The sequence below is a fragment of the Gracilinanus agilis genome, chromosome 6, assembly GCF_016433145.1.
Source record: "Gracilinanus agilis isolate LMUSP501 chromosome 6, AgileGrace, whole genome shotgun sequence".
Lineage (NCBI taxonomy): Eukaryota > Metazoa > Chordata > Mammalia > Didelphimorphia > Didelphidae > Gracilinanus > Gracilinanus agilis.
The window spans coordinates 132,874,375-132,887,925 of NC_058135.1; the positions used below are offsets into that span (position 1 = coordinate 132,874,375).

General features: G+C 40.5%; 1 protein-coding gene across 1 annotated transcript; it reads left to right on the plus strand.

The window, feature by feature from the left end:
• Positions 1-749: 749 nt before the first annotated feature.
• UCP1 (uncoupling protein 1) lies at positions 750-13,099 on the plus strand. The gene is made up of 5 exons (XM_044681704.1): positions 750-849; positions 2,138-2,335; positions 2,457-2,558; positions 3,958-4,138; positions 12,973-13,099. Exons 1-5 carry the CDS (start codon positions 750-752, stop codon positions 13,097-13,099), a joined length of 708 nt encoding a protein of 235 aa, XP_044537639.1.
• Positions 13,100-13,551: the final 452 nt, after the last annotated feature.

Consider the following 13,551-nt stretch of genomic DNA (forward strand, 5'->3'; position numbering starts at 1 on the left):
CCCTCCTCCTCCTCCTCCTCCTCCTCCTCCTCCTTCTTCTTCTCTCTGTCTCTCTCTGTCTCTCTCTCTCCCCCCCTTCCTCCTCTACTTCCTGTGTAGCTATGCCTTCTGACAAAGAATTAAAAAGAGAAATGAAGAACAGTTCACAGAAATAACTGAGTGTAACAATATCCTTACCTCAGCAAAGAGGAGGGAGAGGATCACTTTCTCACACTAGATTGAGCACTGGGCCTGGAGTCAGGAAGACAAGTTCAAATCCAACCTCAGACACTTACTAGCTGTGTGAAACAGAGCAAATGACTTAACCTCAGTTTTCTCAGCTGTAAAATGGGGGTTAATAATAGCAGCTACTTCCCAGAGTTGTTTAGAGGCTTAAAGAAGATAATATTTATAAAAACGCAAATGCTTAGGACAGTGCCTGGCATAGAGTAGACACTGTGCTAATACTTATTCCCTTCCCCTTATCTCCAGCTTGCTCTCCCCCTTTAGATACACAGGCCCAACTATAGAAAATTTGAGAGGGAAACAGTTTGTCCCGTTGAGTGCACACTGTGCCTCTAGCATCTGCTTTATTGCCTCTCTGCCCAAGAGATGAATGGGCTCGTCATAAATGGATCCCAATCTGGTGAACAGAGAGTCCCCTAGGAGGCTGTGCACTTAGCTATGGCCAGGGCAGGGATTACCAGGTGGTTTCCTCCCCATGTGGCGGTTTGCATTAAAGTTATGGCATCTCTATAACTCAGAAGGTGATGCCTGGTGCACGTCCATCACCCTTTGGCCAGGCTGAGCTTGGCTGGAAGCCACCAAGCTGGTGTGCCATTGGGCTAGCTTTTGTGAACCCAGAGCCAAGTTGATCCTACAATGGTGCCTTAGAAGAGCCTTACTGTGATTTAATAGATGATAAAAACACAGTAAATGATAATGGTCACCATGGACAAGCAAAAAAAATATTTAAGGTTGTCATTCAGTCATGTCTGACTCTTTGGGATCCATTTAGAGTTTGCCATTTGTTTCTCCAGCTCATTTTACAGATGAGGAAACTGAAACAAAAACAGTGTTAAGTGACTAGCCCAGGGTCATACAACTAGTATCTGTGGCTGGATTTGAACTTGAGTCTTCTTGACTCTATCCACTGAGCCATCTAGTTACCTCTATAGCATCCATACATAAATACAAAAATACATATACTTGGTATGGACCCATGATTTCTTTAGTATGGACAACTTCCTTCTACTTGATACAAATCAGCAAATTCTCTATAACATATTCCTTTTTTTTTTTTTAGGTCTTTATCTTTTGTCTTAGAAGTAAGACTAAGTAATAGTAGCAAAACAGAAGAATGGTAAGGGCTGAGCAACTGGAGTTAACTGGCTTGCCCCGAGCCATTAGCTAAGAAGTGTCTGAGACCATATTTGAACCCAAGACCCATGTCTAGGCCTGGTACTCTATATTCTGTGTTATCTAGCTGCCTCTTATTTTTAATGAAAAAAATTTTTTTCCCATAATATACTCTTAAAGGGTTTCCTGGCAGCCCTGAGAAGTTGTCACTTGCTCATGGCCACACAGAAAGTCTGTATCACAGGCAGGATTCGAACCATGATCTTCCTTCCAAAGGTTGATCGCTTGCCTTTTTGACAGAAGTATAACTGGAGCAGGATGACTGGACTTTGCCTCAGGATACCAAATTTAAAGGAAGCCAAGGTCTGCTTGCACTGTTACATAGAAACAACAGATTTTGGCAGCCCGCTAACGAGAAATTCGTTTAAATAGGAAGCTATCCTAGGAAAGGCTGAGGGTCAAATACTCTCATAAAACTACTCTTTTGCCCCTTCATTCCACCCCCTTCTGCCTCTTTCCAGAAGCAGGATGTCCTGGAGTATCTGCTTTGAGGCAGTATTCTCCCTTTTTATGTGACTCTGCTTAATCTGGTGGGGAGATTTCTCTTTTTCTCTGAAAAGCTGGAATTGGAGCCATAAAAGACCCGAGTTTGAACCAACTCTGACATTTACTATCTGTGAAAGGGTACAAGGCACTTAAACTTTCTAAATAAAATAGACATCAGATCTGAAATGCTGATCTTTGCAGATTCATCCTGAACTGTTCTCTAAAAGACGTGCTTTTTCTTTCTCGGTGCCAGCAGCTGGAATAGGAAGCAGGATCCTGGCAGGGTGCACAACTGGAGGGTTGGCAGTAATAGTGGCACAGCCCACAGATGTGGTGAAAGTCAGACTCCAAGCACAGAGCAACCTGTCTGGCACCAAACCCCGCTACACTGGGACTTTCCATGCCTACAAAACAATAGCCTCTGAAGAAGGAACAAGAGGGCTTTGGAAAGGTAATTAAATTCAGTGGATAGGCTTATGATGAATAGTTAACACCACAGTATGATTTAAACATCAAACGAGTCCAGCAAATATTCTGTCCTGTATCAGTCATTCGATATTTCCTCTTTCCAGGGACGATGCCCAATGTGGCAAGAAATGCTATTGTTAATTCGGCAGAGCTAGTAACCTATGATCTAATAAAGGAGAACCTTTTGAAATACAACCTACTAACAGGTAACTTATTATTCGAAATGACGAAGACAATCCTATATATTTTCTCTTTTCTTGGAGTTTCTCCCTATTAGTATAAATTCTGAATTCTCAGAGGAAGTTCCCTAAAGGCAGGAGCTTCATTTGGTAACTTTGCAGACCCATTGCCGAGCACAGAGGGAGCATTTAATAAATCATTATTTAATTGAATCAAGTATTCTCACAGTCATCTCAAGGTGTTTACACTCTTATAGTAACTATTTTTTTATTTTATTTTATTTTTATTTTTAATATTTTCCCATAGTTACATGTTTCATGTTCTTTCCCTCTCCCCCAAACCCCTGCACCGCCTTCCCACCCCCACCCCTGTAGCTGATGCACAGTTCCATTGGGTTTTACATGTATCATTGATCAAGACCTAATTCCATATTATTGATAGTTGGACTAGAGTTATCATTTAGCATCTACATCCCCAATAATATCCCCATCAGCCCATGTGTTCAAGCAGTTGTTTTTCTTCTGTTTCTCCTCCCACAGTAGCTTTATTTTTAAACTCTTAACCTGGTGGGAAATTTTCTCTTTTTCCCTAGAAGGCTGGAATTGGAGCCAAAAAAGACCTGAGTTTGAAATCTGACTCTGACATTTTCTATCTGTGTAGTAAAATTCTTACCTTCCACCTTAGAATCAATATTCTATGTTGGTTCTAAGGCAGAAGAGTGGGAAGGAGGCAATGGGGGTCAAGTGATTTGCCCAGGGTCACACAGCTGGGAAGTGTCTGAGGCCAGATTTGAACCTAGGATCTCCCATCTCTAGGACTGGCTCTCAATCCACTGAGCTACCCAGCTGCCCTCTTCCAGTAATTTTAAAAGATATCATTGTCAGGATTGGGGGTGGTAAGGGAAGGGGAGGGCATCTTTCCCAGTGACACAGATCACAATTCATCTAGACCTTAGTAGAAACTCTGCCAGTTGTGGCCAAAAACAAATAAGTGAATTACTAACTGAATGAAATAAATTCCAATCACTTGATGGCTAATCTCTTCATGATAATCCTTCCTAAACTTCAGCAGGCTGATGTCCAAGTTAGAGATATTACTGAGCAGATACTTAAAGCCTTTCCATCTTGGTAGGTAGAACATGCCAGAGTTCAAGCTCCATTGGTACAACCTCTGAGAATTTGGTTCATTTCTAAAACATGAATGACAAATACTATAGAAGGACTTCAGGAGAGGACATATATGTACACACACACACACACACACACAGTCCACGTACAGATTTGTTTAGAATGTTAGGACATTTATTTATCTTCTGTCTTAGAACTGATACTAAGTATGCCAATCTCCAACATGGTAACTAAAAAATCACCTGCTACAAATGTGCTTGTTCAGTAATCTTTGCCTCTTCCCTTGACCAAACTGTAGATAATTTACCTTGCCACTTTGTGTCGGCCTTTGGCGCTGGATTCTGCACAACGGTGGTAGCATCTCCAGTGGACGTGGTAAAGACCAGATACATGAACTCACCACCAGGACAGTACACCAGTGCCCCGCAATGTGCATGGACCATGCTCTGGAGGGAAGGACTGACTGCTTTTTACAAAGGGTATGACCTTCTTCCTCTAAAACTCTCTTTCATTCCAGGCATCTGTCAGTGAGATATGATGTTTGCTGTTTTGGGTCAGACTGTCCCAAACCCAGCCAGCTACATTCAGTTGCAATCCCCATTTTCTCTGCCTCCAATATCAATCTTCCTATTGGATAATATTTAAGAGCATCTTCTATTTTTTTCCTTGATTCATGAGTTTCACTAGACTACAGGCATTTAACGAAGTTCAGCCAGCATTTCATTTTACTGTTGCCAAATAACGCATCTCCTAGTGGAGAAAGGGTTACATAGAAGATTTTTTTTATTTTGAATATTTTCCCATAGTTACATATTTCATGTTCTTTCCCTCCACCCAAACTCCCCTAACCCCACTTAGCCAACACACAATTCCACTGGGTTTTACATGTGTCATTGATCAAGACCTAATTCCATATTATTGATAGTTGGACTAGAGTTATTGTTTAGCATCTACATCCCCAATCATATCTCCATCAGCCCATGTGTGTTCAAGCAGTTGTTTTTCTTCTGTGTTTCTCCTCCCACAGTTCTTCCTCTGAATGTGGCTGGTTTTCTTTCCCATAAGTCCCTCAGCCTTGCTCTGGATCCTTGCATTGATGCTAGTAGAGAAGTTCATTATGTTCGATTGTATACAATGTTCTCCTGGTTCTGCTCCTTTCACTTTGCATCAATTCCTGGAGGTCAATCCAATTCACATGGAATTCCTCCAGTTTATTATTCCTTTGAGCACAATAGTATTCCATCACCAACAGATACAACAATTTGTTCAGCCATTCCCCAATTGAAGGACATTCTCTCATTTTCCAATTTTTTTGCAACCACAAATAGTGCGGCTATAAATATTTTTGTACAAATCTTTTTCTTTATTAGCTCTTTGGGGTACAAACCAAGCAGTGTTATGGCTGGATCAAAAGACAGACAGTCTTTTAAAGCCCTTTGAGCATAGTTCCAAATTGCCATCCAGAATGGTTGGATCAGTTCATAACTCCACCAGCAATGCATTAATGTCCCAATTTTGCCACATCCTCTCCAACATTCATTACTCTCCTGTGTTGTCATTTTAGCCAATCTGCTAGGTGTGAGGTGATAACCTCAGAGTTGTTTTGATTTGCATTTCTCTAATTACTATAGATTTAGAACACTTTCTCATGTACTTATTGATAGTTTTGATTTCTTTATCTGAAAATTGCCTATTTGTGTCCCTTGCCCATTTATCGATTAGGGGATGGTTTGATTTTTTGTACAATTGATTTACACCTTTGTCTGAGTTTTTTGTTATAAAGATTTTTTCCCCAATTTGTTGCTTCCCTTCTAATTTTGGTAGCATTGGTTTTGTCTGTACAAAAATGTTTTAGTTTAATGTAGTCAAAATTATTTATTTTACATTTTGTGATTTTTTTTTCTAACTCTTGCTTGGTTTTAAAATCTTTCCTTTCCCATAGATCTGACAAGTATACTATTCTTTTTTTTATTTAATAATTTTTATTTTTTAGAAAAGTTAACATGGTTACATGATTCATGCTCCTACTTTCCCCTTCACCCCCTGACTTCCCCCCCACCATAGCCAATGCACATTTCCACTGGTTTTAACATGTGTCATTGATCAAGACCTATTTCCAAATTGTTGATAATTGCACTGGAGTGGTAGTTTCCAGTCTACCAATCATGTCCGCCTCAACCCATGTGTTCAAGCAGTTGTTTTTCTTCTGTGTTTCCACTCCTGCAGTTCTTCCTCTGAATGTGGGTAGCGTTCTTTACCATTAGTTCCTCAGAACTGTCCTGGGTCATTGCATTGCTGCTAGTACAGAAGTCCATTACATTCTATTTTACCACAGTGTATCAGTCTCTGTGTACAATGTTCTTCTCGCTCTGCTCCTTTTGCTCTGCATCAATTCCTGGAGGTCTTTCCAGTTCACATGGAATTCCTCCAGTCTATTATTCCTTTAAGAGCAATAGTATTCCATCACCACCATATACCACAATTTGTTCAGCCATTCCCCAATTGAAGGGCAAAGCCTCATTTTCCAGTTTTTTGCCACCACAAAAAGCGCAGCTATAAATATTTTTGTACAAGTCTGTTTATCTATGATCTCTTTGGGGTACTACCCCAACAATGGTATGGCTGGATCAAAGGGCAGGCATTCTTTTATAGCCTTTTGAGCATAGTTCCAAATTGCCATCCAGAATGGTTGGATAAGTTCACAACTCCACCAGCAATGCATTAATGTCCCAATTTTGCCACATCCCCTCCAACATTCATTGCTCTCCCCTTCTCTCATTTTAGCCAATCTGCTAGGTGTGATACCTCAGACAAGTATACTATTTTGTGGTCACCCAATTTACCTATAGTTTCCTTCTTTATATTCAAGTCATTCACCCATTCTGAATTTATCTTGCCATAGGGTGTAAGATGTTGATCTAAACCTAATCTCTCCCATATTCTTTTACAATGTTCCCAGCAGTTCTTGTCAAATAGTGGATTTTTGTCCCAAAAGTTGGGTTCTTTGGGTTTATCATACACTGTCTTGGTGACTTCACTTACCCCAAGTCTATTCCACTGATCCTCCCTTCTATCTCTTAGCCAGTACCATATTGTTTTGATGAACACTGCTTTATAGTACAGTTTAAGATCTGGTAATGCTAGGCCACCTTCTTTCATTTTTTTTTCATTATTTCCCTTGATATTCTTGGTCTTTTGTTCTTCCAAATGAACTTTGTTATGGTTTTTTTCTAATTCAGCAAAAAAGGTTTTAGTAGTTTGATAGGTATGGCACTAAATAGGTAAATTAATTTGGGTAGAATGATCATTTTTATTATGTTAGCTCATCCTACCCATGAGCACTCAATGTTTTTCCAATTTTTTAGATCTAGTTTTAATTGTGTGGAAAGTGTTTCGTAGTTGTGTTCGTATAATTCCTGTGTTTGTCTTGGCAGACAGATTCCTAAGTAATTTATACTGTTTAGGGTGATTTTAAATGGAATTTCTCTTTCTACCTCTTGCTGCAATGTGTTGGAAATATATAGAAATGCTGATGATTTATGTGTCTTTATTTTGTATCCTGCAACTTTGCTAAAGTGTTGATTTTTCCATTAGCTTTTTAGTTGATTCTCTAGGATTTTTTAAGTAGACCATCATATCATCTGCAAAGAGGGATAGCTTAGTCTCCTCATTGCCTATTTTACTACCTTCTATTTCTTTTTCTTCTCTAATTGCTACCACTAGTGTTTATAGTACTATGTTAAATAATAGAGGTAACAATGGGCATCCTTGTTTCACTCCTGATCTTACTGGGAAGGCTTCTAATTTATCCCTGTTGCTGATGATGTTTGTTGGTGGTTTTAGATATACCGTTTATTATTTTTAGGGAAGGTCCTTCTATTCCTATACTTTCTAGTGTTTTCAATAGGAATGGGTGTTGTATTTTGTCAAATACTTTTTCAGCATCTATTGAGATAATCATGTGGTTTTTGTTGTTTTGTACATAGAAGTTTTAAAGAAAGGATTAAATCCATTCCTTTTTAAAAAATATAATCCATGCCTTCTTAGTATGAATTCTAAGATATAAGAGGGGTGAGAAGTAGACAATGGGAGTTAAGTGACTTGTCCAGGATCACATAGCGAGGAAGTGCTGAGGCCAGATTTGAACTCGGGAAGATGAATCTTCTAGAATCTAGGCTTGGCACTCTATCCACTGTGCCCTCTAGCTGCCTATATTAAACACATGACAGTCATTATTTCATGTGTGGAAAATGCAAAACACAAAGAATTATTACCTAAGCCTCTAAACAATCAAAATATTTTCTTCCCACCTCTCCCTAGAGGTCTGTGCTGTCTCTCAAATCTGTATTACTCTCTGAGAAAGGGCAAGGGGATGAGTTTGCTAGAAAGTCAACTCATTTCTCACTCACTGAAGAAATAAAAGGCCAGGGACAAGCGTCTTCTTCCACAACCTGACTCTCTCCCTTGCTGGTCCTTTGCTCTGGTTCTTAGTCCATAACTTAGTGCCACCTAAGAACTCCCCTTCATCTCTCCTTACAGAATCGGTCAGCATTCCACCCTCTCCTCTGGCTGCTGCCACCTCTCCAGTCATTGGTTTGCCACCAGCCTGTTACTGTCTCTCCTCATCATGGCTGCCATGTCTGGGAGCCAGGGACTCCAAGGAGGGGCTCTATGTGGATACAAAGGCTGTAATTCTGCAGCCTGAGTCCCCAGACTTTTTGTGTAGAGCTGCTCTCTCCCCCTGGCATGTCTGTCCAAAGCTCACAACACCATTCTATTTATTTAATACTTAGGGGGCAGCTGGGTGGCTCAGTGGATTGAGTCAGGCCCAGAGATGGGAGGTCCTGGGTTCAAAACTAGCCTCAGACATTTCCCAGTTGTGTGACTCTGGGCAAGTCACTTAACCCCCATTGCCTAGCCCTTACCACTCTTTTGCCTTAGAACCAATACACAGTATTGATTCTAGGACAGAAGGTAAAGGTTTAAAAAAATACATACTTAATACTCAAAGTTAGGCTTATTGTTCTCAAAAACAGTCACTTTAACAACTAAAGGTCTCACTTTGGATTGGAAAGTACTGAATTTATCCACTGGTCCTAGATATTTTTTTTCCTTTGCTTTGGCCCAGAAGTTATCAACAAGCAAATTAAAAAAAAAAAAAAGCTCTTATCTTCTGTCTTATTATACCAAGTATTGGTTCCAAGATGGAAGAGCAATAAGGGCTAGACAATTGGAGTTAAGGGACTTCCCCAGGGTCACCCAGTTAGGAATTATCTGAATCCAGAATATCTCTAGGCTTGGCTCTCCATCCACTTTTAAAGCACTTATTACATACTAAGGGTTAGGGATACAAGGGCAAAAACAGTCCCTGCCCTCAAGGATTGCACAAATTAATGAGGGAGATCATGCAAACATTTATATACAAGCAAGTAGATATTCCAAGGTAAACTGGAGTTAATCTCAGAGGAAAGGATTGAAAAGGCCTCTTGAAGATGGGATTTGAACTGAGCCTTGAAGGAAGCCAGGAAGGCCAAGAATTGGAGGGAGAACATTCCAGGAATGGGAACAGCTGGGCAAAAGGCCCAGAGTAGGCAGATGGAATGTTAAATTCAAGGAACAGCAAAGAGGCCGGTGTTACCCGATTGCTGCATACTTGGAGGGAAGTAAATTGTAACAAAGGAAAGTGCCAGTTTGTGAAGCACTTTAAAAGCTAAACAGAAGATTCTGTATTTGACCCTGGAGATATTCAGCAGTCACCGCAATTGAGCAAGTGGTGGAGTTTCATGGTCACACTTTAGAAACATTCCTCTGGCAGCAAAGTGGAGGATGGATTGTAATGGGGAGAGACTTAAGGCAGGGAGACCCATTAGCAGGTTTTGTCAGGGGTGAAGGGGCAAGGGCTTGTACCAGGACAGTGGTGGAGAGAAGGAGATCCACAAATGTATAGAGTGGAAATGGAAGAGATAGACAGATAGACAGACAGACAGATAGATGGATGGATGGATGGATGGATGGGTGGGTGGATGGGTGGACTTATGGAGAGATAATCAGATAGATAGACGGATAGACAGATAGATAGATAGACAGATAGATAGACAGACAGATAGATACAAATATATGAATAGACAGAGATAGACATATAGATAGACAGACAGGCAGATGGACAGATAGAAGGACAGATGGAGAGAGATAAACAGACAGATGGATAGACAGATGGACAAACAGATAGATGCAGATATAGGAATAGACTGAGATAGACAGACAGACATATAGACGGATAGATAGATGATAGATGTATGTGTGCACATATATATGAAATGTAAAGGTAGAAGTGACTTGGCAATGGACTAGATATAAGAATACCTAGTGTTTATATAGTGCTTTAAGTTTTGCAAAGCACTTCACAAATATTTTATCCTAACACAAAAACCCTTGGAGGTAGGTATTTTTGTTAGCCCCAATTTTTTTTTGACTCATTTTCCGTCTTAGAATCTATACTAAGTATTGGTTCCAAGAATTGGTTCCAAGACAGAAGAGCATCAAGGGTTAGGCAAATAGGGTTAAATGACTTGCCCAGGGTCACATGGCTAGGGTGTGTCTGAAGCCAGATTTAAACCCAGGACCTCCTGTCTCCAGCTAGGCCTGGCTCTCTATCCACTGAACTAGCCCTTGTTAGCCACATTTTTACTGATGAGGAAACTGAGGCAAAGCAGAGTTGAGTGATGTGCCCGGTATCACAGAGTGTACAAGGTCCTATTTGAATTCAGGTCTTCCTGCCTTGAGGTCCATCTACTATGCCTTGGAATTGCTACTTAGTACTGATTGTAAAACAGGCGGCCAGGGTTTTTATTAAGAGAAATAATAAAAATGTGTTTTGACACATACAAAAGTATAGCCTTAATATATATTGAAAGGGGAAGAGGCTATCATTCTCTGCCTCGGTGAGGGATTGGAAGGCTCTTTACAGAATTCATTTCATTTTTAGCAGAATCTGGAAAAGCCACCTCTGTTGTTCCTAACCCCCATCTGTAATCTCTAGTATGAACAGTTTCTGAGGTGGCAGAAACGAATACATAGACTCCCAAAGGGATCCTCGTGTTGGTTCCAAGCCCTCTTCCCAACTTCTCTCGGACACCATCATTTTCCCAGGCACCCAATTTCAAACTTGGGAGTCATCCTTGACTCTTCCAGGTCTTTCATCCCATATACCCATCAGTTACAAGTACTGTCAGTTCTACTTCCACATTTCTCTCATCCATCTCCTTCTCTTTATGTGTATATCTCATATGCACATGGTTGTTGTCAGGTTTTCTTTTCCATTAAAGTGGGAAGTCCTTGAAGGCAGGAACCTTGTTTTTACCTTCCTTTGTGACCTCAAACTTGGCATATTGCCTGGCACTAACAAGCACTTAATAAAGGCTAATTGCAGCCGATAGGTGGCACAATGGATAGAGTGCCAGACATGGAGTCAAGTCATTTCCTGGAGTTCAAATCTCGTGTCAGATATGTCCTAGCCACAGGACCCTGGGTAGGTCACTTAATCATGTTTGCTTCGGTTTTCTCATCTTCGAAATGAGCTGGAGAATGTAATGGCAAACCAGATGTGTGACCCCTGGGCAAGACATTTAATTTTGTTTGCCTGAATTTCCTCATCTGAAAAATAAGCTGGGCAAAGAAATGGCAAACCACTCCAGTGTCTTCTTTGCCAAGAAAACTGCAAATGGGGACAGGACTGAAAAATGACCACACAACAAAGGTTCACTGAAAAATTCCACAGACACTCAGTTCTTTATTTATTACTCATTGTACTTCTTGAGTTGCCTCTTCTCTCTCCTCTGTAGTCCACACTCTACCCTGTAGTCAGATTGATATTTGTAAAGAACAAGTTGGACCAGGTCACTACCCTGTCCAATAAACTTCATTGGCTCCCTCTTTTCTTTAGGGTCAAGTACAAAATCTATTTAAAACTTTTAACAACTGGCTCCAAACTACCTTTCTCGCCTTATTCTGTATTCATTCCTCTCTCCATACACGTGTGTGCATGCATGCACAATTTATTCTAATTAAACTAGTCTTCTTGCTATTATTCACACACAAAGAATGCTCCATCTCCACACCTTTGCCAAGCTGTCCCTCATGCATGGAATTCACTCCCTCTTCATCTCTATCTCTTTAGAATCTCTAGTTATTTTCAAAACTCAGTTAAAGGGACCCGTTCTAATTAGACCATTCATTAGATCCCTACTTGTTAGTGGATATCCTAAATTACTTTGGATTTATTTCATACACACACACACACAAACCCTTAATTTACATCTTAGAATCAATACTGTATATTGGTTCCAAGGCAGAAGAGTGGTAAGGGCTAGGGAATAGGGGTTAAGTGACTTACCCAGGGTCACACAGCTAAGAAGGAATTATGTGGGGCCAAATTTGAATCTAGGACCTCCCACCTCTAGGGTTGGTTCCCAATCCATTAAGCCTCCTAGTTGCCTATATATATATATATATATATATATATATATAAATGTATATATGTATATATATTATATAGAGGTGCTAATAAACATTTATTAATTGTGTGGAGGGGAAGTAACTGCTGGTGTAGGAATTTCCTCCACCAGTATAAACCTCTGATACTCCTAGACTTACTAGCTAAGTCCTGGAGAGTTGTCATAAGTATTTGGAGGTCAAATACCTCACCCAGGGTCACACATTCAAGGTCAGAGGCAGGACCTGAACTTCCAGGCTCAGCATCTACTGCTCCATCCGCCACATATATATTCTGCGTATTTGCTGCTTGTCCATGCAAAGGCATTAATTTTGAAGGATGAGCCAATATACAGCCATTGCTGTACACAATGAGACAATGGAATACCATTCTCCCAAGGAATAAAGTGTCATACGGAAGGCAATGGGGTGGGCACATGGTAGGGAGGAGCAAACTAAAATATGGAATCAATGAAGAACTTCAAAGAAGAATAGAAGAGCTATGATCAAATGGCTGAATGATAGGAAGAAGATGGGCTGAAGAGCTAGTGTTCCATTAGCAACCAAGAGAATATGAGGGTGATCCTGTAAGCTTATGGGAAAATAGGAAGATGCCCCCACAGAATGGTCGGGCATGGCTGACTTGGGATGTCCGGTTGAAAGGAACATCTCAATCCGTGAGATCACAGATCCTTCTGGGGGTCCTAGTAGAGAACATGAACCAGGTGCTGAAATGCAAAGCAGTGAACACTGAGGGTAGCCTTATTATCTTAACTTGCAGATTTGGAAATGAAATGACATGTGGTGATCTGCATTCTTCTAGGTTCGTGGCTTCCTTCTTAAGGCTGGGATCTTGGAATGTCGTCATGTTTGTATCTTATGAACAGCTCAAAAGGGCGATGATGAAGTCCAAACCTACCATTGACTGTACCACAGAATCATCTTTATAAAAGATACTGCAGGAGGATACTGGTGGGTTTTTTTAGTGACTACATGAACATTTAGTTCTTCTTCATAAAAAATATGAAAGCACATTAAATTGAAAGGCAGCTACATAGCTCAATGGATAGAGTACTGAGCTTGGAGTCAGAAAGATTCCAAGTTTAAATCCCACCTCAGACACTTATTAGCTAAGTGACCCTGGGCAAGTCACTTAATCTGTTTGCCTTAATCCACTGGAGAAGAAAATGGTAAACCCCAAAGGTATTATGGTCCATGGGTTCACAGAGTCGGACACAACTGAACAACAATAACAACATTCATTTGGTAACTTAGTGGGTGGCTTTGGTCACTAAAATACAGTGCAGAATGAGAAGTGTCCCTTACAACTTATGCAGGAGGTGGCCCCATCTCAAGAAGTAGGAACAGCTAAGTGGTTCAGTAGAGAGAGGACCAGATCTGG